Source organism: Bidens hawaiensis, unplaced genomic scaffold (genome assembly GCF_021521415.1).
Source record: "Bidens hawaiensis isolate Kalapana, Puna unplaced genomic scaffold, B.hawaiensis_p1.1 tig00020418_1, whole genome shotgun sequence".
NCBI lineage: Eukaryota > Viridiplantae > Streptophyta > Magnoliopsida > Asterales > Asteraceae > Bidens > Bidens hawaiensis.
Window position 1 is genome coordinate 311541 of NW_027493109.1, and position 25710 is coordinate 337250.

Genomic DNA, 25710 nt, shown 5'->3' on the forward strand with positions numbered 1-25710 from the left:
AGATATAAAACTTACCTTTGAACATAATTTGATTAAATTCTGGTGATATGTATTTTTTTCCCAAGAATGAGCATACCGATAAACTTGAAACCTATGTCATCTTTGAACGCCTACCAATAGTCCTAGGAAAGGCCTGTTGATCAAGCCTGGATTCAGGTTGAGCAACATGGCTTTCATGTTTTTCAGGCCCCAGAAATATCTAAGTTCGTATATTTATTTACTAACTACATATATGAAGCTTAATTAGGCATGGGAATGCACCAAATTGCTTCAACATTTTGTCCTTATCAACCAAGTTCAGCTGCTTATCAAATAACACCTGAAACAAAAACAAAGTTACAAATAAACACTAACTCAGACTCTTTGCTCATGGAGTGTTAAACATCCCCCCCCCCCCCTCCCTCTCAATTCAACAAGTTAAAAAATGGTTTTGGTTTTCCTGATTTACAAAATTAGATATATAAAAACTCTTTTATAATTAAATAGTTTTTAAATGCCGTCACAGTCAGCAAGATAATTTGTACAGCAGCCTGCGGCATCGCTGAAACAACTACTAGCCGGTGGTTTTGCTAGATAATATTTTCCACCCTCATTTTGGACCAAACAAGGCACATGTATCAAATTTACCCAACATAGGGGTGTTTATGGTTCGGTTTAAAACAAAGAAATTGTTCAAATCCGTCATCAGTTTGGTTTCACTAAGTTTTTTTCTCTTACTTTCTATCGATTGGTAGAATTTTGAACCGAAGCAAACGGTTTGGTTTGTAGTTTATACCAAAAACCGGACCTTAAGATTAACATATATTATAATTGTTCTGATTGTTATGGTTTTTGGATATTGGAGTGCACAATGTCCCTTTTGATTATTCTGGTGTTCAACTTTTGGTTCTTCTGGTTGTCTACTTTTGATTATTCTGATACTTTGTATGCTCCTTTTTTAAGTTGTTTGATCATCGAAAAGTCCTTCAATACTAGGTAATGTTTTTCTGTTTGTCTACTTTAGTATGTTGCCTGATATGTTAATATTCTTGTTGTGTTATGTGAATTTTGTGATTTTGATTATAGTATCATTGAATTGACTTGTTCAACAATAGAAATGATATTTAAATTATGAAACACATTTCTTCATAGGCTCTACTGTGTTCATTAATCATTAGTGATGAGGTTACTATGGATGTGCTATTGTATTTTCTTGTTTTTCATCTTTAATTGGTACTCGATCACTGCTCAGCCGCCCTTTGATTACCCTACGGCAAATCTTTCCACCACATGGGAAAACAATGAATCTTTACCCCACTCTGCTAATTTCACAGATGGCTCAAGGGTCCGAGCCATCCTCCTTAGAGGATTCGTAGGGCCCAATTTCGCATGCGGGTTCTACTGTAGTGGAACCTGCACCTCTTACCTATTTGCTATATTTATTGTTCAAACCAATAGCGGGGGTGGTATCACTCTACCAGCTAGCGGGTTCCCTCAAGTTGTGTGGTCAGCAAACCGAGACTATCCGGTTAGTGATGGTGCAATACTTAATTTCACTGCAACTGGAGAATTGGTCTTACAAGATGCGGATGGAAGCACAGTTTGGACTACCAACACCACTGGGAGATCCATTGCTGGTTTAAATTTAACCGATGATGGAAACCTAGTGTTGTTTGATGACAATAGCTCGGTGGTTTGGCAATCTTTTGATTACCCAACAGACTGTTTGGTACTGGGGCAAAGACTGTATCAAGGACAACAGTTGATACCTAGTGTTTCGTCGACCAACTGGACAGCCCAAAAAGGTTTGTTTTCTCTTCAAGTCACAAATAAAGGCTTGTTTGCTTATGTTGGATCAAACCCACCTCAAGCCTATTACAGTCTTCCGGTCTCTGGAAAAGACAAACATAAAGGAAGAAGATACGTTAGGTTCTTGAATGGAAGTTTGTCTTTATTCATTCTTTCTACTGAGCCTAGTGATCCCGATGATGATCTTTTCATCCCCAAAGCATCATCGGTTCAATATATGAAGTTTATGCCAAATGGGCATTTGGTCGACCAACTGGACAGCCCAAAAAGGTTTGTTTTCTCTTCAAGTCACAAATAAAGGCTTGTTTGCTTATGTTGGATCAAACCCACCTCAAGCCTATTACAGTCTTCCGGTCTCTGGAAAAGACAAACATAAAGGAAGAAGATACGTTAGGTTCTTGAATGGAAGTTTGTCTTTATTCATTCTTTCTACTGAGCCTAGTGATCCCGATGATGATCTTTTCATCCCCAAAGCATCATCGGTTCAATATATGAAGTTTATGCCAAATGGGCATTTGAAAGTGTTTGAATGGGAAACAAGGTGGTTAGTTGTGGCTGATCTATTTACGAATGATGCCAGACGGGCACTAGGAGAGTGTGACTATCCTTTAGCTTGTGGGAGAAATGCCCTTTGCTCGGGTAATCGACAGTGTAGCTGTCCAGTATCTGCTAGTTCTCCCAGGATAGATTATTTCAAAGCAGTGAACGATCAGGAACCTGACCAAGGTTGCTATGAAACTACTCCTCTCACATGTAGTGACACCAAACTTCAAACTTTTATTGCACTTGAGAACGTTATGTACTTAAACAGCATTGTTGATATGAAGAGTGTCGATATAGACACATGCAAACAAGCATGTATCAAAAATTGCACTTGCAAAGCAGCTCTATTTCAGTATGGTTCAAATTCTTCAAGTGGAGAATGTTCTTTACATTTTGAGCTCTTTACATTGAAGAGTGTTGAACCAAATGTGGTTCATTGCAATGCTTCAGCTTTCGTAAAAGTACAAAGTGTAAGATCACCTCCCTTGGCTTCCACATCTCGATCATTTCTATCGAATTTAGGAGTCATGTTAACTTCCGTTATTGGAAGTGTTTTGCTTGTGCTTGGGGTTGCAGGTTTTCTTCTTTACGCAATCCGAAAGCGAAGATGGGACGTCCGAATGGAAGAAGAGTCTATAGGTGAGGTACCAGGAATGTCGAATCGGTTTTCCTATGAAGAATTAAAAAACGCCACAGAGAATTTCATTAAAAAGCTTGGTGAAGGAGGATTTGGAGCAGTTTTTGAAGGGACTCTTGATGATGGCTCAAAGATTGCAGTAAAACGCCTTGATGGTCTTGGCCAAGTTAACAAATCATTCCTAGCTGAGGTTGAATCCATTGGAAGCATTCACCATGTGAATCTGGTTACACTAAGAGGATTTGGTGCATGGAAATCACAACGTTTTCTTGTGTATGAATTCATGAGTAACGGATCATTAGATCGGTGGATCTACCATGAAGATCGAAAGCACGAACTAGAATGGGATTGCATAAAGAGAATTATTCTTGATGTAGCCAAGGGTCTAGCATATCTTCATGAAGAATGTAGGCAGAAAATAATCCACCTAGATATTAAACCTCAAAACATATTACTAGACAGTAATTTCAATGCCAAAGTATCTGATTTCGGGTTGTCAAAGCTCATCGACAGAAATCAAAGCCAAGTGATGACCACAATGAGAGGAACCCCAGGATATCTTGCTCCAGAATGGTTGAGCTCGGTTATTACTGAAAAAGTGGATGTATACAGCTTCGGGATTGTTGTCTTAGAGATGTTGTGTGGAAGGAAAAATTTTGACAAGTCTCAACCAGAAGAAAGTTGGCACTTACTTTCCGTCTTTCAAAAATGTTGGGAACAAGGGATGCTGCTAGATATGGTTGACAAATACAGTAAAGATATGCAGATACATAGTTTAGAAGTTGTGGAGATTATGAAATTGGCTTCATGGTGTTTACAATATGATTATACGAAAAGGCCATCGATGTCAATGGTAGTTAAGGTGTTAGAAGGCGTAATGAAAGTCGAATCTTGTTTGGATTACAACTTCACATATCTGAGTCCGCAAAACACAGAGGGTGAACAGGAAAAAGATATGACACCATTGTTGGATTTTGTTCTTTCTAATCCTAGGTGAGGTTCTTGTGGATGGCCATTATGCATATTCTTAATGATGGTGCTTAATCTTTTGGTTTGAGTATTCGCTAGTACGTTGACATTATGGTTACATGTATACATTTTTTAATGAGTGTATGTGTACATTATGTTTCTAATGTATTTTGGTCTTACATCCGTAAAACTTCTGCTAGCTCACTTCGAAAGGTCTATAATTGTGCTTTTTGAACTCGATCGACACAAAGTACCAACTAGCAAGTTTTAAAGGACTCGTGCATCTTTCTCCTATTTGTTCTTCGCAGTATATAGCAACACATCTCCTAGGAGTACTTCTTGGAAGATATAAGCTCGGGTCATCTTATTCTTCTTTTCATTAATTGCCGTCTAGGTTGCCAGTTCAACTGCTAACCAAACCCCTTGGCCGTCCATAATGGCCTCCATCTAGATCGCCAAATTGTATTGTACGTAATTGGTTAATGGAATTAAGAAATTTATAAAAATAAAAAATTTGTCACTGATGATTCCCTAGCTCTTATATTAATTTAGCAACTCTCTTAACAGTACGTTCTGATTAAACTACATCAATATCATTGATGAAAACATTTATTATGGTGTGTTGCCTTTGCAGGTTGACTTTAGGATCACTACTGAATACGGCGGTGTGAATTTCTAAAACGACATAAACCTAGCATGAAATTCGTGGGTTTGGGTCAAACCCGCGAACCCGTTTAGCTAAATGGGTTACGCTTGGGTCAAACGCAACCCATTTATTTTTTATTTTATTTTTTAAAAATGCGTTTTTATGTAAATAATCAAATTGATTGGGTATCTTATCCTAAGATTTAAAATAAAGACGTAAGATCTTATAACTAAAATGCAATTGTCTTATATAAAGTTGTGATTTTTGTTGTAAATATGCGGGGGGGGGGGGGGAAGAAACTTTCGCATCAAACGGTTCGTGTTTGAGTTCATGTGTCCAGGTTCACGTATCTGACACAATTTCCAGGTTCAAGTTAAACCCACCAACCTATGAACACGGCCTGTTTAATACTTAAAAATACCCGTGGTTGCAGGTTTTTATAAATATTTTGAGATGAAGACAAAAGTTGTATTTTATAATTTAGATACTCAGGACAAATTTTTCTGTATTAAATTGGTAGGAAACTTCATCTAAATGATTCCACTATGTCATGGAGCTGACTTTTTCTACAGTACATCTTATAATAATTATATCATAAAACATATATCTTCATAGGTTAATGTATGTTCATTAATCATTAATGATGAGGGCATGGATCTATTATTGTTTTGCCTTGTTTCTCATCTTAAATTGCTACTCAACCATTGCCCAACCCTTTGATTACCCGACTGCGAATCTTTCCACCTCATGGACCAACAATGCATCTTTACCCCACTCTATTAACTACGCGGATGGCTCATGGATCCGAGCCATCCTCCTTAGAGGATCATTTGGGCCAAGATTCGCATGTGGTTTCTACTGCAATGGAACCTGCACGTCTTACCTCTTCGCTGTCTTTATCGTTCAAACCAACAGCGGGGGTGGTATCGTTCAAACAACCGTAGGGTTCCCTCAAGTGGTTTGGTCAGCAAACCGGGACCATCCGGTTAGCTATGGTGCGATACTCAATCTCACTTCCACTGGAGAGTTGGTGCTACAAGATGTTGATGGAAGCATAGCTTGGACAACCAACACCACTAGGAGATCGGTTGATGGTTTAAACTTAACCGATGATGGAAACTTGGTGTTGTTTGATGACACTAGCTCAGTGGTTTGGCAATCTTTTGATTACCCAACGGATTGTTTGGTACCGGGGCAAAGATTGTTTCAAGGACAGCAGTTGATACCTAGTGTTTCGTCTACCAACTGGACGGCCCAAAAAGATTTGATTTCTCTTCAAGTTACAAATAATGGTTTGTTTGCTTATGTTGGATCAAACCCACCGGAAGCCTATTACAGTAACGCGGTCTCTGGCAACGATACAAATAAAGGTAGAAGATATGTTAGGTTCTTGAATGGGAGTCTTTCTTTGTTCATTAATTATGTTGAGCCAAGTGATCCTGATGAGGTGATTAAGGTACCTCAAGCATCATCAGCCCAGTATATGAAACTGATGCCGAATGGGCATTTGCAAGTGTTTGAATGGCAAGCCGCAAGCTGGTTAGTGGTGGCTAATTTGCTTACAACTTATCTTGGAGATTGTAATTACCCTTTGGCTTGTGGGAGAAACGCCCTTTGCTCGGGTAATCAACAGTGTAGCTGTCCAGCGTCAAGCTCTCCCAGAATAGACTATTTTAGAGCAGTTAACGCTCGGCAACCGGAACAGGGTTGCTCTGAAATTACTCCTCTCACATGTAATACCACCCCTGATCAGACTTATATTGAACTTGAGAACGTTATGTACTTCGACAATATTGCGGATATGGAGAGTGTGGACATAGAGACTTGCAAACAAGCATGTGTCAACAATTGCTCATGCAAAGCTGCTTTCTTTCAATATGGTTCAAATTCTTCAGATGGGAATTGTTATTTACCTTTTGAGCTCTTCACAATGATGAACGTTAATCCAGATTTAGTTCATCGTAATGCTTCAGCTTTCATAAAAGTGCAGAATGTAAGATCATCAACTTCTGCTTCTAAATCTAGATCATCTCGATCGACTTTAGGAGTTATATTAATTTCCACTATTGGAAGTGTTTTGCTTCTCCTTGGGGTTCTTGGTTTAATTATTTCCATAACCCGCAAGCGGAGACGGGCCGCTCAAATGGAGGAAGAGTCTATAGGCGAGGTACCGGGAATGCCAAATCGGTTTACTTATGAAGAATTGAAAACTGCCACAGAGGATTTTAACAAAAAGCTTGGTGAAGGAGGATTTGGAGAAGTTTATGAAGGGACTCTTGAAGACGGCTCAAAGATCGCCGTTAAATGTCTCGAGGGGCTTGGGCATGTTAACAAATCATTCCTAGCTGAGGTTCAATCCATTGGAAGCATTCACCATGTGAATCTGGTTACTCTAAGAGGATTTGGTGCTTGGAAATCACAACGTTTTCTTGTATATGAATTCATGAGTAACGGATCATTGGATCGGTGGATCTACCATGGAGACCAAGAGCACGAACTAGATTGGGAATGCAGAAAGAAAATAATTCTTGATGTAGCCAAGGGTCTAGCATATCTTCATGAAGATTGTAGGCAAAAAATCATCCACCTAGATATTAAACCTCAAAATATACTGTTAGACAGTGATTTCAATGCCAAAGTATCTGATTTCGGGTTGTCAAAGCTCATCGACAGAAACCAGAGCCAAGTGATGACTACAATGAGAGGAACCCCTGGATATCTAGCTCCGGAGTGGTTGAGCTCAGTAATAACTGAAAAGGTGGATGTATACAGCTTCGGGGTCCTTCTACTAGAAATGTTGTGTGGAAGGAAGAACTTTGATAGGTCCCAGCCTGAAGAAAGTTGGCACTTACTTAGTGTCTTTCAAAAATGTTCAGAACAAGGGATGTTTCTAGATTTGGTTGACAAATATAGTAAAGATATGCAGCTAAACAATTTAGAAGTTGTAGAGATGATGAAAGTGGCTTCCTGGTGTTTACAATATGATTATACGAAAAGGCCGTCAATGTCGATGGTAGTTAAGGTGTTAGAAGGTGTAATGGAAGTCGAATCTAGTTTGGATTACAATTTCACGCATCCGAAACTGCAAAGTGCGATGGTTGAAAATGAAAAAGATATGACACCATTGTTAGCTTCTGTTCTATCTGGTCCTAGGTGAGGTTCTTGTTGGTGAATTCTATGGACATTCTTAGTTTCATGGTGTTCTCTTTGTTAATCTTTTGGTATTAATGTTCACTGGATGATCACCTGATTTTAATTACTGAGTATATGTGTACACATGCTGTGTTTCTACATATCAATTCCAAAATATGTTCTATGCCATTTGTTATGTGCTTAAAATAAGTCTACATACTAATTAAAATAATACTTCCTTAGCTCGAACATGAATTCATTAAATAAACACAACGCTGGATGAATTATCTTAGTTCATTTGTTATCATGACATGATTTTGGAACCCACATTATCATATTTGTTCACATTGGAACCCCTATATATATCATATTTTAATGCATCAATGTGAATGTTCTTACTATACCCCAAATTTCATATTCCCATTTATATCTTTTGGAAAACCAGACAATTGTTTGAAGTTAAATAACGATTACGAGTTGACTTGAATTTATAGCTTACAAAAGAGAGAATAAAACTTTGATCCTAACATATTAATATACATTTTATTAATACCATTATAATAATTATTTGGTTTGGTTGTTGATTGTTTAATTATATACGTCCATGTCAACTTATTATTGACAATAATTAATCAAAGTTGGTTGATACTTTCCTTTCATTTTCTTTTATCAATAGATTAAGGGTTTGTTTGGTAGGCATTAATGTTTATTTTATGGCCGGGGTGGGTTTTTGAAATTGTAATATAAAGATTTAGAAAGACTAAAAGTGTTAATCAACGAGATAAATTTGTCAGTGATGTTAATAAGTCAATGTTATTAAATTAGTAGTCTAAACTATATGGGTAGGCAATTACGTCCCTCGCTTTTGAATAGACCTTATTCGCTATGGAGTTGTTTGTATTATAATACAATTTGTGTGACATACGAGTAGGTGTTTTGTCATTCTCTTTAACGGTAATAGACTAATAGTAGGTATTATCTACAACATTAATAAGATAACCAAATAATATGGATCTATGGTATTATCTACAACATTAGGACCGGCAAACGTGTCATGTCAGAACGGGTCCTGGGTCGAAACAGGTTAGGGTTGGAATGAGTTAGGGTTGAAACAGGTCAATTAGAAAAAGATTAGTGTTGTGACAACACTAATAAGATTAGACCACCTATAGACCCATATATGGTTTAGATTTTCTGATGAGTCATTACTTAGAAGTTAGAAACACCTTACTTAACAGATGCTTTACAATGCACAATATGAATTTTACGGTGGTTCATATATGCATTAAAAGTTTTTCATACTAATATATATATATACCCAGATACAATACGGGTGGGTCAAGAAACTAGATCGAATGGGTCAAGTCATTTAATTAAGTGGGAAGATGAAGATCAAAGGTTTCGAGAACTGTTTTACCCGCTTCACCCATTTAAAGATGCATTTTGGGAGTAAGTGCACCAGTTACTAATCATGTTTATTTAAGCTCTTTATTTTAAGTTTAAAAGTATCAACTTTATCTCTACTATATATAAAGAGTGAGTGAAGGACCTCTTAAAAGTTAAGAGGTCCAATAAATATTGCTAAGTTTACAAGTCTTAATGCATGTCTTAACTTCTTTTTAAGGGTAAAAATGTTTTTCTATCAATACTTACATCTTGGCCCCTTAATTTTTATCAACTTTTACTATATAAACAAAAATTATATTTTTGGCCCCTCAAGTAAAACCAACTACCCCACCCGATTTTTAAAATATCATAACTATTTCATACGTTAATATTTAAAAAAAAACTAAACCATAAAAACGAGAATTTTGTTCTCTTTAATTTGAGTAGAGTAATGCTATACTTTGTAATTTTAAAAAATTCGCATGTAACACGAATACGATTTACAACCGACAACCGGGTTCTTTGCAAGGCCTTTAACATCGTCGCACCGACACTGGTTAAGCGTTTGATGTCGGGGTTGCATGCGTACCGACATCGGTTACGAGTCAGACGCCGCGTTACACACGTGACGAAGTTAGATTACATGCGTTCAAGCGCGGGTTACCCAGGTACCGAATCTGGTTACGCATCCGATGATGCATTATGTGTTTATTGTCGTCAAGTTACGCTCGTACCGGTAAAAACTATGTGGTCGATGTGCCTTCGTTACATGTGTATCGACAATGATTACAAGTTTGATATTGCTTTATGCGACAGATGTGAGTTTGTGTTCGTTCCAATGTTGGTTGACGCGCATAGCGAGCCTAACGCGCCTACTAACGTCGGGTTGTGCGTGCCATATCAACTTATTCTGATCAGTTGGAAAATAACACCACCTAATTCTAACTTGTTTGAAAATAACACCAACCCATTTTGACACGTACATAATCACGCAATATATGTTGCAATTTTGCATGCACATAATTACGCATAAAGAAAGATAATTACACACCTTCTATGATAATTACACAACATATTTACATAATTACGCATGACTATAATCACACTTATTATACGCACAACACACCTAGGTATAAAGAAAATCATTTTTTTTCTTTAAAAAAATACTCCCTCCGTCCCATTATAAGTGTCATAGTTTGATTTTTCAAGTCTTTCTTTTGCAACCTTGATCGTAAATATTTTTGTTCGTGTTATATAATAGTTGATGAAAATTATATCAATGTAAAATACATTAAAAACCCTATCCATTCATATATTTTACATCAAGTATTATATAACAAAAACAAAAATGTTGTCGATCAAAGTTAAACAAGAAAGACTTGAAAAATCAAACCAGGAAACTTATAATGGGACGGAGGGAGTAGTATAGCAAAAAAAAGTAGTTTGTTTTTTTAGAAAAGAAAATACTTATGTAATTTTTTTAAATGCTTGATTTTATAGTGTTGTTTTTTATATAATAACGTCGTGAAGAAAAGTTATCAATGTTTTAAAAGTTGAAGAATTATGCTTAATTTAGGTTCTCGTATAAGGAGGAGAAAATATAAATGCATATAAAGTTCAATAGTTAAGTAAATACAAGTGTTAAAACACATTAGAAATCTTATAAATAATTTATCTTTTTGTTTAACGTTAAACATTTATTATTGTTTCTCTGTCCATATGAATGGAGAAACAATATGGGAGAGACTATATATTCTATAAACACAAGTTCAGTCCGTATAACAAGCAACTGACTTACTCAACTTTTTGGTTAAGTAAAGTCTTAGAATTAATCCATCGACATGATTAAATTATATGTGTGATATTTATGATAATAAATTGTAAAGTTGAGCCAAATTGAGTCAATGAGAAAACGTATGGTCCTCTTGCAAGATCTAATTGCATAACATGATACGTACACGAGATGATTACGTTAACAATACTTTATTGATATACGTTGTTGTTCATACATTACATAAGTTAAGCCTATAGAGAATTCGGCATGGTAACGTTACACGGAGAATAAATATGGCATAGTTATCTATGTATATTCATTAGGAAATGCCTATTTATAAGCTACCCTCATTCGTTAATCATCACTAATGAATGAGGTCTCTCATTCGTTAGACACACCTAACGAATAAGGTTTCCTATAGAGAATGACCTCCCATTCGTTAAACATCCTCACCGAATGGACATTACATTAACGAATGAGCCTTCATTTGCTAAATCCCTTAGCGAATGAGCTTAATCTATAATGAATGGACCTCATTCGCTAAACATGCCTAGCGAATAAGCCATATTACATTAAACATAAAGACTAAACTACCCTTAACTTATTCGATCACTGTGGACAACAAATCATACACTAACAGTCAAGCATACCATCTCAAGTTTAATTTGTAGCCTAGCCAATTCAGCTCGGAATGAAGTTCGAGTCCAGTTCGAGCTAGCCCTGGTTAGGATTATATTAGCTCATTAACAACCTTTAACTATTGTTCACCGCCGCATCGCGCGGGCACTTTACTAGTGTATTAAAAAATGGGGTTTTTAGAGCATTAATTTTCAATGGATTCTTAATCTCCATTTTTATAATTTAAAATTTAAGAGCATTCTCAATGGGTCCAGATCTTCATCTTTAAAATTTAACTAAAAAACACAATTTGTTTAATTTATACATCATTTTTTAAAAACTTCCTCCAACATATTCTCCATTCTCATCTGTATATTCTTTTTGTTTTTTCCTCTTTCTTCCATTTATAATCTTAACTTCGTCTAACTATTTGTCTTATTATCATTTTCAATATAAATTGATTTCTAATATATATTTATAGAATGGTAGTTGGAAATGGAGTGTTGCGGCAACACTTTAAATTTGAAGGCATCCTATACCATTTCACTAAAATTTAGAAATGGAGTTTGGAGATAGAGAATAGGTTAGAGTGGTTATTTAGATGATTTTTCTAAATTTTAGAAATGAAGATATATATGAAGAATCCATTAGGAATGCTCTAACTAAAAAACACAATTTATTTAATTTATAATCATTTTCTAAAAACATTCCCAAACTCATTCTTCATTCTCATCTCTATATTCTTTTCTTATTGTTTTTTCTCTTTCTTCCATTTATAATTTTAACTACTAATTAACTATTTTGTCTTATTATCATTTTTAATATAAATTGATTTCTAATATTTTTTATATAAAAGGGTAGTTGAAAAAGGAGTGTTGTGACAATGCTCTAAATTTGAAGGCTTCCTATACTATTTTACTAAAATTTAGAAATGAAATATGGAGATAGGGAATGAATTGGAGTTGTTATTTAGATGATTTTTTTAAAGTTTAGAAATGAATATGGTTATAGAGAACCCATTTGGAATGCTCTTAAAGACTAGCCATCTCGAACCCATTTGGAATGCTCTTACACCTTGTATTTGGAGAATTGTCATCTCGAATCGGCTAATCAAAGATTAGCCCATCTCGAATCAGCCCAGCTATCCTTATTCTTGTTTATTTTAATCAATCAATTTCCCGGTTTCTATCAGGTACTCCATTCACATAGCCTTAATGGATATACAAAGGACGTTGGGTTATATTTGGATATCTTGCCTTGAATGGCCCTTGTAATTCATGGCCTTGTTTTTGGATTTGTAAGTAGTTTTACATATGGTGTCAAATGTTGATACATATATCCTCATAGCTAGACTTGGGCATTAGTCTAGCTTGGGGTTGTCTCGGTGGTGTAAAATTATTCGTTCTCTCTAATCCGACCTCAAGTTGTTAGCAACCAAGATTAACTCTTACAAAGGGCCTCTAGGCTAAAGCCTCGGGACTACTGTCTAATGATTAAGTCAGTATATTTTATATGGATCTATATTGTATGTAATCAAAAGTATAAACACACGTGTGGAGAGAGCATACTTGAGACAAGGAGATTATTGGTGATCACTACAAGTTAAGAGGAATTGAGGAATGATTGGTCTAAATTACTAGTTGGTTAATTATTGGTGGGCCTAGGCCCAATGCTTGTACCCAAATTACCTTCTACAATTTTCAAGTTCAAACACTTAACAAATTACACGTTTAACTTTTTAAGTGATCAAAAAGTTATTGAGTCATATTTAAACAGAAACGTACAACTATAGTTAGCACAATATTTCCCTAACTTCTCATGACCTAAAATCTCATATGCACGATGCAATTTTGGGCCGTTAACTCATTTAAAGTTACAACTTCCGACTGTTTAACTTGTATTTACTGAATCCATGGCTCCACCCGTCAAGTAAACCCGGAGCAATGCATATAGTAAAGAGTTAAGACACCTCACAATTGCTAATGTTTACTATTCATTAATCATTAGTGATGAAGGCATCATGTATATGTTATTGTTTTGCCTTGTTTCTTATCTTCAATTTCTACTCAACCATTGCGCAGCCGGCCTTCAATTACCCTACTACTGCAAATCTTTCCACCACATGGACTAACGATAGATCTTTTTCCTTCGATAGAAATTTCTCTTACACAAATGGCCCGAAGGTCCTTATCATCCTCCTTAGAGAACTAGTAGGGCCAAGATTCGGCTGTGGTTTCTACTGCAATGGAACTTGCACCTCTTATCTCTTTGTTGTCTTCATTGTTCCAACAAGACTCAGCTTCCCTCAACCTGAAGTTGTGTGGTCAGCAAACCGAGACAGTCCAGTTAGTGATGGTGCAATACTGAATCTCACTTCAACCGGAGAATTGGACCTACGGGATGTTGATGGAAGCACGGTTTGGAGTACCAACATCGCAGGGAAATATGTTGCCGGTTTGAAGTTAATTAATGGAATCCGCGGGTTGTTTAATGTCAATAACTCGGTGGTTTGGCAATCTTTATCTTTGACTGCCCAACAGACTTTTTGGTACTGAGGCAAAGATAGTTTCGAGGACAACAGTTGATACCTAGTGTTTCGGAAACCAACTGGCTTCCCAAAAATGTTTGTTTTCTCTTCAAGTCAAAGATAAAGGTTTGTTTGCTTATGTTGGATCAAACCCAACTCAAGCCTATTTCAATTGGTAATCGTTGGTAATCGTATATATATCGAAAGACCATACATTAGATTCGGGAATGGTAGTTTTTCTCTATTCTTTTTTTCTGATGATCCACGTTATCCTGATAATATGCTTACCATACCTCAAGCTTCACCGGAGTACATGAAACTGATGCCGGATGGGCATTTGAAAGCATTTGAATGGCAAAGTGTGTGGTTAGTGGTCTCTGATCTACTTACTGGTGATCTTGGAGATTGTAATTACCCTTTAGCTTGTGGGAGAAACGCCATTTGCTCGGGTAATCAACAGTGTAGTTGTCCAGTGTCAAGCTCTCCCAGGATAGACTATTTCAGAGCGGTTAGCGATCGGCAACCAGACCACGGTTGCTCTCAAATTATTCCTCTCACATGTAATGCCACCCATGAACAAACTTTTATTGCACTTGAGAATGTTATGTACTTCAATGATATTGTAGATATAAACAGTGTGGATATAGAAACTTGCAAACAAGCATGTGTCAACAATTGATCATGCAAAGCAGCTCTATTTCGGTATGGTTCAAATTCTTCAAATGGTGATTGTTATTTACCTTTGATCTCTTCACAATGATGAATGTAGATCAAAATGTTGTTCACCGCAATATTTGAGCTTTCATAAAAGTACAAAATGTAAGATCACCTACTTCTGCTTCCACGCCTCGATCAACTTTAGTTGTTATATTAACTTCCATTATTGGAAGTGTTTGTTTGTGTTTGGTGGTATATGTTTTCTTATTTCCATAATCTGCAAGCGAAGAAGGGCCTCTCAAATGGAGGAAGAATTTATAGATGAGGTACCATGACTGCTAAATCGGTTTTCTTATGAAGAATTGAAAACCGCCACTATGGATTTTAACAAAAAGCTTGGTGAAGGAAGATTTGGAGAAGTTTATGAAGGGACTCTTGAGGACGGCTCAAAGATTGAAGTTAAATGTCTTGAGGGCCTTGGGCACATTAACAAATCATTCCTAGCTGAGGTTCAATCCATTGGAAGCATTCACCATATGAACCTAGTTACACTAAGAGGGTTTGGTGCTTGGAAATCACAACGTTTTCTTGTGTATGAATACATGAGTTACGGGTCTTTAGATCGATGGATTTACCATGGAGCCCGAGAGAATGAACTAGAATGGGAATGCAAAAAGAAAATCATTCTTGATGTTGCCAATGGTCTAGCATATCTTCATGAAGAGTGTAGGAAAAAAATCATCCACCTAGATATTAAACCTCTAAACATATTGCTAGATAGTGATTTCAATGCCAAAGTATCCAATTTTGGATTGTCAAAACTCATTGACAGAAATCAAACCAAAGTTATGACCACTATGAGAGGAACCCAAGATATCTAGCTCCACAGTGGTTGAGCTCGATTATTACTGCAAAGTGGATATCTACAGCTTTGGGATCGTTCTCTTAGAGTATGGAAGGAAGAATTTTGACAGATCTCAGCCTGAAGAAAGCTGACACTTACTAGTGTCCTTCTAAAATGTTGGGAACAAGGAATGTTGCTAGATATAGTTGGCAAGTACAATGAAGACATGCAGATCCACGGTTTAGAAGTTGTGGAGATGATGAAAGTTGCTTCATGGTGTTTATAAAATGATTCTACGAAAAGGTCATCCATGTCGACGGTGGTTAAGGTGTTAGAAGGTGTTATGATTGTTGAATCTAACTTGGATTACAACTTCACACATCCGAAACTGCAAAAAACGGTGGTTGAAAATGAAAAAGATATGACACCATTGTTGGCTTCTGTTCTATTTGGTCCTAGGTGAGGTTTTTGTGGATAGAGTTGTCATAACATGTCGGACACGACACGATAAGACACGATGACATGATGTGCTAAACACAAACATGACACGATAACTAATCGTGTCATTTTTTCCACACACGGACCTGTAAAGTAACATGTTAACTTGTTAAGACCTGTTTAAAGACACCATGAATAATACATGTGTAACAAAACTAAAATTTTCAAAATGAGCACAAAAGTCTTAATTAATCGATAATCCATAACATATTTGAAACAAAAGACCACAAATCCATAACATACTGGAAACAAAAGATGACAAATATATAACATAATTGAAACAAAAAACATAGAAGCAAATCATAATATCCATAAAAATATAATATGGGGTTTTGACGTGCAATAGTGAAATGTCGTTTATAAGTATGACTTTATGTTTAAGACTTTATCTACACAACAACAGGTATTTAACCTGTTAAGACACGAATTTAAACATGTCTTAAACAAGTTGACTTGTATAAGACACGAAACCTGTTAAGCTTAAACCCAAACTTGTTAAGACCCGTGTCATGTCGTGTTAACAAATTTGTGTCATAAATTGACAGCCATATTTGTTGATGACTTTTATGCACATTCTTAATGTTACATGGTGTGCTCTTTCTTAATCTTTGGTATACATGTTTTAATGAGTGCATGTGTACATATATTGTGTTTCTACACATTTTGAAGGAAGTAGTAACTTGTACTGTACTTTTGATTATTGTGTAAAAATCTTATATTAAGTGATTTTTATATGAATTATGGTGTTTTGGAATCATTAAGCCATTTCATAAAATATCATTTTTGGCGCAAGCCTGTGCTCAGAATTCCTTTCCTCTCTCTTCTTAACTCAAGTTGGGAACACGGCGTTAGAAACACCTTATGAGCTACAATAAGGTTCATGTTTCATATTTACTGAAACTGAATCCGTGACTCCACCCATCAACTAAACTTGTAGCACGGCGTAAACTTAGACACCTAACACGACAAGCGGTTTCATTTATGAAGTAATAATAATATAGTAACAAAAAGAATCATACATAGGCTTGCACCACTCACAATATAATTTCAATTCCTGATTTCCCTACAACATTTTTTTAAACATATGGTGCTTCTTTCACGCAATCCAAGGCGTCCGAAAGAAGCCTCTCATTTACTGGCTTCAAACCCTTCTTCGACCACCGCTTAATGAGAGCCAGTTCAATTTTCCGCACCTGTAAACACCCAATTACAACGGTTTACAAATTTCATTAGATATAATTTAGAGTTTGACCGTTATACCCTTCTCTAAATCCTTATATAAGAGAAGGGTATTTATGTCAAAAAAATTGAAAACGAGTATCAGATGTTAGTCGAGCATATATAGTATTATGCATGATGTACAAGTAAATAATGCACTTTTGTTTCTTATATGTTAAACACTGTTATTATCTATTAAAATTTCATAAATATGATACATGAAAAAACGAACCTGCTTAACAGTGAACGGTTCTTCTGCAAGGCTCAGAGGTGCGGTTAATATAGTAAGGAAACCATTTCTGTTACCATAAACAATGTCTGTGAAGGGGCGATCGCCCACCTGAAAATAAAAGTAACAGTATGGTTTTACTGTTCTATTCAAATTTAAAACAAAAAACAAAATGAAATTTCAAGAAAATATTTGGTACCATTATGAGTTTTGAGCTATCACATCCAAAGTGTCTTTCGATTTCTTCAGCCGAGCCAGCTGGCTTCTTCACCTCTACAGTCAACAAACAAGATTACAAATTATATAACAGGATGTTCCTACATTAAGTAAGTAACGTTGAAGTTTGAAACGATTGATTTCATATTGTAACAAATATGGGTTTACAGAAGCTGAGTTTAATTATTACTTTAAATGTTTAGGGTTCGAGAGAATGTGAAATAATACTAGAGAAAATTTTTAATGCCACAATTACACTTAAATCATAAACGTCACAATTCTAAATGACAAATAGCATCTAAACTGTTTATGGGCATTTACATAATAACTCACGGGCTTTCATCAGTCAGGAACTAAACATCGAATAAAAAAAAATGACAAATCAAACCCGTGACTCTCATTTGCTAGCTTAATTTGTGTAATGACTTCCTAACTTAGGGCTTTACGTTATGATCGGGCAAAACCAAGTTCAAGTTTTTATTTTTTCAATGATTACAAATTATGTTTTTATTAAAAACAGATGTGGTTTTTCCAAATCATAACCTAAAGTCATAAATCAGTAAGTCGTAGCACAAATTAAGCTTTAGCGTGGTCATATTGTACTCTTGTTCAAATTGACATACACACACAGTACAATATTATACTCTGCTATAAGTGGGATTATATTGCATACACTTGTTGTTTTATATGGTTCAATTATAGCAGGCTAAGACGCAAATTAACCTAATGCACCCGATAAGTCGTATATTTATCTCCTAGCAAAACTACCTAACAAGACGAAAAACACAAGTTTCTTATCGGTCACAAATTTGAACGCTCAAGTAGCAAGTTTCACATCCTTTATTAACTTGTTAATAATCTCATCCTTTGCATAAAGATTCATTTTAAAAGATATAAACTTTTTATCATAATTCTCGAATCTTGATTTAACAAAGTAAAAGACGTCGATTTAACGATACTTACTATGTCTAATTACTCGGATTCCAATCACAAACTCAAGAGCCCTAGCTTTCCTTCCGTCCGGATCATACTCCTGCAGCCCTAATCACCATAGAAAAACCGCAAACAAATCAATCTTTATGATTGGAATCAAGATTACCAGCAGAGTTACTAAAAAACCGCAATATTGTTCCCGAAAACCGACTTGCAGGCTTCCACAGACGGCGAAATCGGGCCCCACAACGCCAACGAGTAGGGAACCGTAAGCGTATTATCCTTATCAAACACAACACCTTCAAACCCCTTTCGTTTCAACGCAGCCCAATCGATATACCTCACATCGGGCACCGACACATGGGGTATCACCCAATGCTTGTTCTTAGTAATCACCGACACCGAGAACAAAAGCCCCTCCACATTAACCCTCTGTCCCACAGCCGCCTTCAAGTCCGCCCACCACATGTTCGACGAAATGCCGCAACCAAATTCGCCGGTTTTATTGTCTGATTTTTGGTGGGTTTTGTTTAGGTAAATGGGTGAAGATTTGAAAACACGATTTGGGTGTGTGGAATTGGCATCGGAATCGTCGTCTGGGTCTTGATATTGATGGTTTTGTTCGTTTTCTTGGTGTTTATCGATGGCGGAAAGAGAGTGAAAGATGCCGGTGGAGAAGTGGGTTGGGCGGAGTCTGTTGTTGGAAGGACGGTGATGGGGTTGAAGATGAAGATGTGATGAGTGAATTGGGTGAGTGAAGAGACTGCAATGGGGGGTTTGATATGTGAAAGTGAAGGTGTTGAGCATTTTATTATGAGGTTACCCAATTGAATGATCCATAGGGTGAGCTGAGGATGAGGAAACAATTTTCTAATCTAAAGTTTTTATAAACCCCAACTATGTGGAGACTATGTACCATGTGTTTGGGCCCACAGGCTATCTTCCTGAGTTTTATTTAATAAAAGGAAATTTGAAGGGGGAGAAAGGATAGGAAAGATAAAATATGATTTCATTTCATATTTTCGAGTTTAAAAGAAAGGAACGGGAATTACACATTTTGTGTGTTCCCGTGATGAAAGGAAAAGAAAAGAAAAGAAAAGAAAAGAAAACTGCATTTTTACATTTATACCCCCAACTCACCTGCTACTCTTCCATCTTCTTTTTCCCCCAAATTCCATCAGACCATTCTTTCTCTCAATCTTTATCGTAACTGCCATCAGTATTGACGCTACCAGAATTCTAGTATCGGTGAGTAAAAACCACATCCCCAATCTTTTTACGCTTTTGAACATTGTGTGCATGTTGTAATGTACTACGAATTATTGGCATTGTGTGTATATGGTTTGATAATGGTTAGATACTTGTGCTCGCTGAGTAATTATATGAAATAAGTTAGTAAATTGGGGATGTAGCCACCAACTGTGCTCGCTGAGTAATTATATGAAATAAGTTAGTAATTATATGATACTTGTGCTCGCCGCCACCGCCACCGCCACATCAGCAGTAGCCACCAACTGCCAACCCAACCCCATCACCACCAAACCCTAGACCTGTTCAACCATCAAACCCTAACACCATTTTGGGTAAGCCATTTGAGGACATAAGAAGGCATTACACACCTGGTAAAGAATTGGGTTGAAGACGTGGTCGATCGAGGGTAAAACTGGAATGAAAGTATGAACATGATGTTTATGTTTCTTTTCTCTTCAAATTCTACCGATTTGGATGGAAATAGATTTACACTAAAAACCCATTCCTTTCCTTTCTTGCCAAACCCTTTCTCTCCATTAAAAATCTCTGGAACACCCAATTTTCCTCACTTTCCTTCTAAACCCTTTCTTTTCTCTCCATTAATATAACTCAGGAACACAGCGTAGGAGTTACGAGATTCGGTTGTTGTTTTAATGTTTCGGTACTATGTTTGTACGTTTATATAGTTAAATTTTGATGTTTAGAACTTTAGTCATGGGTCTAAGTCCGGGTGTAATGGGCGACAAATGACGCCCCCCATGCGATATTGGGGCGATTTTTGAAGGAGGGGGGGGGGGGGGCACTAGTTTTTGTAGCCGGATGTGTTTGTTAGTTTATTATTATTATAATAGGATGTGTGTGTAATATATATACATATATATGGGCTACAACACCATTACACTCCTAAAACAAAAACAAACTCTTTGCTGACTGTGTGTCACATGACGTAAATCGCCCCATTTTGTAGCTACTCCACCACTACACATAGCCTAAGACTTTAAGCTTTGGGAGATGACCTAAGGCTATGCGTAGTGGAGGGGTTACAAAATGGGACGTTTTGTGTCATGTGACGCCCAATCAGCAAAGAGAAGGTTTTTGTTTTATAAGTGTAATGGTGTTGTAGCCCTATATATATATATATATCACACATACTAATATAATACTATTAAAACCAAAACCCCCACAGGCGACAAAAACCCCTCGCCCCCACCCTTGTCTCCCCTTTTGTCGCTCAGGGGGGCGGTGTTCTCGCCCCTTGTCTTCCAAATTTATTGCCCACTACACATGGCCTAATTGATGACTTCAAAATAGTAAGATTAGGGCATGAGGTATGGCTATGCGGTTTGTGTGCTCGTTTACTCATAAGGATTGAAGGACATGTCTAACTATACCGTCAATGAGAGGTGCTAGGCTTCGTAAGGGTAACCCTTTGTGTGTTTTACCTTGTATCGTTCGTCATTTTTGTGTATTACGATTAGGAGGTTACTCATTTTTGTTGTGCTCTTGTTTAAACATGTTTAACTATGGAGTTTCGCGATTTGTTGTAATTTTGCCACCAAAACGTGTGATATATACTAAGGTGACATGTTGTATGTAGCTGATAACTCACCTATTTTCATGACCTATAGAGACTTGGCTTAAGGTGTTTATGTTGTTGTCGGTATTTAGACCACACTTTTCTCCCCTTGTTTTTTTTTTTATATATATGTCTTAGTGTGTCCCGCAAAATATTGGTTGTTACAAGAGGAGTGTCACTTGAACATGTTGAGCCAAGAATAACGAATATCTTAATATCGATATCGTTGAGCAAAAATAACGAATATCTTAATATTGTTAGAACTTCATAAAGGAGTGTGTCCCCTACAATATTGGTTCTTTTTTAGTATACTAGTTCAGTAGTTCAAATACGATGCACATACAAAGGACTAAATAAAAGTGTCATGTCCCTGAAAGTTCTGGATTTTCTTGAGATTTGTTGAGTCATGGGCTAAAATTGTTGGCTGAGAAACTTTTATACTCTTTTTGGATTGTTTTTGTGCATCTTCTCACAAACAGGTTTTAAGTTTCAGTATGGGTATACATCTAGGATCTTTAGTGAAACAAGTTATCCTGATTGCACTCAAATGGAAGTATGGAAGGAAGGTGGGTGAATCATTCACACTAGAAATACACCCATGGCTATGATTTATCTCATGATGTGATATTTTTTAATATTAATACAAAAAATGTTGTTCCAACCTTGACGAGACGATAAGGTGGCTAAGATGTAAAACAAAAGGTCATTGATTGATACCTTGTAGTTTGCAAAAAGGTAGTTGTTTAAAAAAATTAAAAAATATAAATTTTTATTCGTTATGTATTATATAGTTTTGTCATAACATTTATACAAATTTGTTGACACGTTTTCTTAAATATGTCATATTTGATACAACTCAGTTTATGATAAATATATATTTGATACCATATGGAATACGTTGTAACATGTTTGTTCTAGTACGTTCGTTACATACAATATCTTATGACTAAATTTTAAAAAAATACTTATATCAAATTGTAGATAAAAGTGTACTAATCAAGTATACTTGAATCTATATAAGATATTATATATTAAAATTTATCAAATAAAAACAAAACTATAAATAAAATAAAAATTGAAATAGTATTGTCATTAATCATGGATGCATCGGAGGTTTATCACTTTATTGGGTGTGAATGGTAGGACCCTTTGTCATTATTATTCTTTTAGTAAATAGCATAACATTCTCAAATTAACATATTTTGTAACTATTCTTTTCATTTTCTATTAAAAAATAAATAAATAAATAACCAAAGTGTATTAACTCTAATCATTTTACAAAATTTAAAACCCAAAAATACAACTTTTTTAAACTTAAATTCATATGTATGATTAGAATTTAGAAATTAAACCATAAGAATTATCTTATCTATGTTTTTTGTTTTTGTTTTTTGAACGATGTACATATTAACAAACACAACAAACAATCAGACCTTCCCACAAGCCGGGGAACAACCAAACCACACGAAATAAATTACATAAACAAGAAGTTACACCAACTCGACCAAGCTAAGCCTCTATGTTTTGATTTATGTTTGAACCACACAAAATTAACTAAAATAAGCTTGAAATTGAAATAAAACTAAAGTTAAAAACAAAGAAGATTAACTTAAAGAATATTAATAGGGATTTCTTGTTTGTTGGCCTTGACAATAAAACAAAAAGGTTTATTTTTCTTCATTTGCTCACCTCGTATGTAGTACTTGATAATTCTATATTTGTTGACTGTTAACAAAATGTATCTGTGTGATTAATTCTAAAGATAAAAATACATCATTAGTTAACTGAAGAAGCGTGGATCGACTTACTTATATACGATCAACGTTCCTCGGGTATGAGTGTGCTGTATCACCGATGGTTTTCCGGAATATGAGTTCTTCCACCTACAAAATGAGCAGCACCGTGAACTTACCCCTCAGAAAGGGACAGAGGGGTCCTCTTTGGGGCAACCCTCCGGTGTGAGAATAAGATATTGTAGGAGAAGATGATAAGAATGTGAAAGTGAGTAAGGACTTAGAATATATTTTCTTGCTTGCCTCCCACTGTGGAGGTGGTGTGGTATTTTTTGTATTAGGGTTTCCAATGATTGGGCTCAGACCCAATTAGGGCCTTTTTGGCCTCCTCCTATTACTTCGCGCCACGTGTCCTTAGGACACCTGGTGCTTTATCATTGATTATTCTCTGACCAAGGTATTTCACCTGACCCATGTGCAATCACGTGGTAGCACATGGGCTTTGCTGAGTTGTCCACCCTTCATTGGCAGCTGTCAACATCAGCATATTCTTTATTCCTTAAAGGATACCTTCTGGAAGGTTGTCTGATGAGCACAATCATGGTTGTCCTTATCCTGATTTGGATAAGGACGTGGTTGATTGTGTGCATGTGTGATATGCGCCTATCCTGGGGATGCGCGAGGTCTTCTCTTTATTCTCACGCGCAGATGTTTCATGCGCAGATGTGATATGCGTGAGCATGTGATATGCGCAAGCATATGTAATATGCGTGAGCATATGTGATATGCGCCACGCGCAGATGCGCCACGCGCAGATGTGATATGCGTGAGCATATGTGATGCGTGAGCATATGCGATATGCGTGAGCATATGTGATGCGTGAGCATATGTGATGCGTGAGCATATGTGATATGCGCCACGCGCATAGGTTTTGGCTTTGCGTCTTCATGACATCCTGATTTCAAGCCTCTTGTCTATATCTTGTGGGTTGACCCGCCCCGCTCGATGTTAAGGCGGGTGCATACCTCTTCAAGCCCCCCCAGTTTAATGTGTGTCTTGTCTCGCGCGAGCGAGGTAAGATAGATATTAGACTTAATGGTTTGCTTTTTTAATAGGGTTTATCTTTTCTTTTTCATTTCTCACAAGTGCGTTGCGCGAAATTCTATCCTTTTGGTTGAAATGAATCGTCCATGTACGTGGTTGGTTGGTGCTGACATGCGTCAGAGATTGAGACGTTATGTGTCAGACTTTTCGTGTGCTCGAGGTGCTACAGTGGCCTTTCATGTCTCCTCATACAGTGTCAGGAACACGTATCGCGCTCATGTTGGCCTGCACCTGCGAGTGGGGGCGCGTGAGCGTAACTCTGATCATTACCTGTTTCTTTCTCTCTCCTGGGCCTATAAAAGCAAGCCTTTTGAGTGGTTTTTTCTTCATCTTCATTGTTATTTTCAGAGCTCTTTCTTCTTCAATTTTCATTCCGATTAAGAGCCTTTATCCTTTGCTTCCAGATTTCCGTGCTTAAAGTAACCATACTGTTTGATTCACAATTGTATGTCTGATAACCCAGACACCACAATTTCCCCCAGCAAACGCCGTGTAAAGTCGTTGGTTATGTCCACTTTGAAGAAGACCGGCAAGGGTAAACGGGCTGCCGAGGCCTCGTCGGAGGAGGTGGGGAAGAACAAAACGGTGAAGAGATGGGATGAGATTCCCTGCAAATTGAAACAGTCTGACTTCGATAATCTCGTCGCCTCTCAGGGTTTTCTCCCTGAGTACAGCTGTCTGCTCCCGGCGACCGGGCAAACGGCGGCAGATCCGCCCACCGGCTATATCTCTTTATACTCTCACTTTTTCACTCACTGTAACCTTCGTCTTCCGATGACAAGGTTTATGGGTGCGTTCCTTCAGTTTTATGGGATTCACATATCCCAAGTCCATCCTTGTGGACTAGTGCGCATGACTCATTTTGAGTTCATGTGCAAAGCTCAGCGCGATGAGCCCACCCCTCGGTGCTTTCAATATTTTTACAAGCCAAAAATCCAAGATTCTTGGTTCTCATTCATACCGCGCAGTCAGAAGGTTAAGTGCTGCACTGTTTCCTTCAAAAGCCTTCATGACTGGGCTGAAAAATTTTTTTATATTAAGGCTGGTGTGATTCCCATCCGCATGACCATGCGCTCGATCACTTCTGCGCCCTCGGATGAGAATGTTCTTAAGAACCCAACGGGCGCATGGGTTAACAAGTTATCTGCTGAACCATCCCCCGCCAAGAATATTTGCGAGGAGGCGCTGGTGGGGGTTGGTATGAGCAAGAGGTGGACCGATAGCGCGACTGAGCCTGTCGTCCACGTTGATGGCTTAGGTGAGTTATTTGCTCATTGCATTATTTCTGCGCGAATATAATTCGTTTTGATGATATCATTTGTCTTGTTTTATGCAGTAAGCAAGGAATACGTCCACGCCGCCTATGACGAGCATATGGAGGGCGGCTCTGTCGCGCTGAGCGCTGGGGAAGTTGCTTTCCCCGATCGCTTC

At 37.0% G+C, this 25710-nt stretch overlaps 3 protein-coding genes and 2 pseudogenes across 4 annotated transcripts; 4 read left to right on the forward strand and 1 right to left on the reverse strand.

Annotated features, from left to right (window-relative positions):
• The first annotated feature begins 1137 nt into the window (after positions 1 to 1137).
• Positions 1138 to 7767, forward strand: LOC143560651 (G-type lectin S-receptor-like serine/threonine-protein kinase SD2-5). The gene is made up of 2 exons (XM_077048912.1): positions 1138 to 1164; positions 5232 to 7767. The coding sequence occupies exons 1-2, from the start codon at positions 1160 to 1162 to the stop codon at positions 7738 to 7740; spliced, it is 2514 nt and encodes an 837-aa protein (XP_076905027.1). The 5' UTR covers positions 1138 to 1159; the 3' UTR covers positions 7741 to 7767.
• LOC143560659 (G-type lectin S-receptor-like serine/threonine-protein kinase SD2-5) lies at positions 1175 to 4476 on the forward strand. The gene is made up of 2 exons (XM_077048917.1): positions 1175 to 1908; positions 2012 to 4476. The coding sequence occupies exons 1-2, from the start codon at positions 1175 to 1177 to the stop codon at positions 3963 to 3965; spliced, it is 2688 nt and encodes an 895-aa protein (XP_076905032.1). The 3' UTR covers positions 3966 to 4476.
• Positions 7768 to 13502: 5735 nt separating the features above from the next.
• On the forward strand, positions 13503 to 14048 carry LOC143560623 (EP1-like glycoprotein 1). Its single transcript, XM_077048891.1, has one exon. It carries the CDS (start codon positions 13503 to 13505, stop codon positions 14046 to 14048), a length of 546 nt encoding a protein of 181 aa, XP_076905006.1.
• Positions 14049 to 15054: 1006 nt separating this feature from the next.
• Positions 15055 to 15558, forward strand: LOC143560624 (G-type lectin S-receptor-like serine/threonine-protein kinase SD2-5 pseudogene; annotated as a pseudogene).
• A 1286-nt stretch (positions 15559 to 16844) lies between these two features.
• On the reverse strand, positions 16845 to 19482 carry LOC143560635 (phosphatidylglycerophosphate phosphatase 1, chloroplastic/mitochondrial-like; annotated as a pseudogene). The gene is made up of 5 exons (XR_013140156.1): positions 18782 to 19482; positions 18646 to 18723; positions 17666 to 17739; positions 17470 to 17577; positions 16845 to 17212 (listed from the first exon to the last, which is right to left on the reverse strand). The product of XR_013140156.1 is annotated as a phosphatidylglycerophosphate phosphatase 1, chloroplastic/mitochondrial-like (transcript).
• Positions 19483 to 25710: the final 6228 nt, after the last annotated feature.

Bases quoted from the DNA above. Each gene is read 5' to 3' on its own strand.
- LOC143560659 (XM_077048917.1), top strand. From the start codon at position 1,175: ATGTGCTATTGTATTTTCTTGTTTTTCATCTTTAATTGGTACTCGATC. The intron at 1,909-2,011 runs GTTCTTGAATGG...CAATATATGAAG, and splicing joins AAAGGAAGAAGATACGTTAG to TTTATGCCAAATGGGCATTT.
- LOC143560623 (XM_077048891.1), top strand. From the start codon at position 13,503: ATGAAGGCATCATGTATATGTTATTGTTTTGCCTTGTTTCTTATCTTC.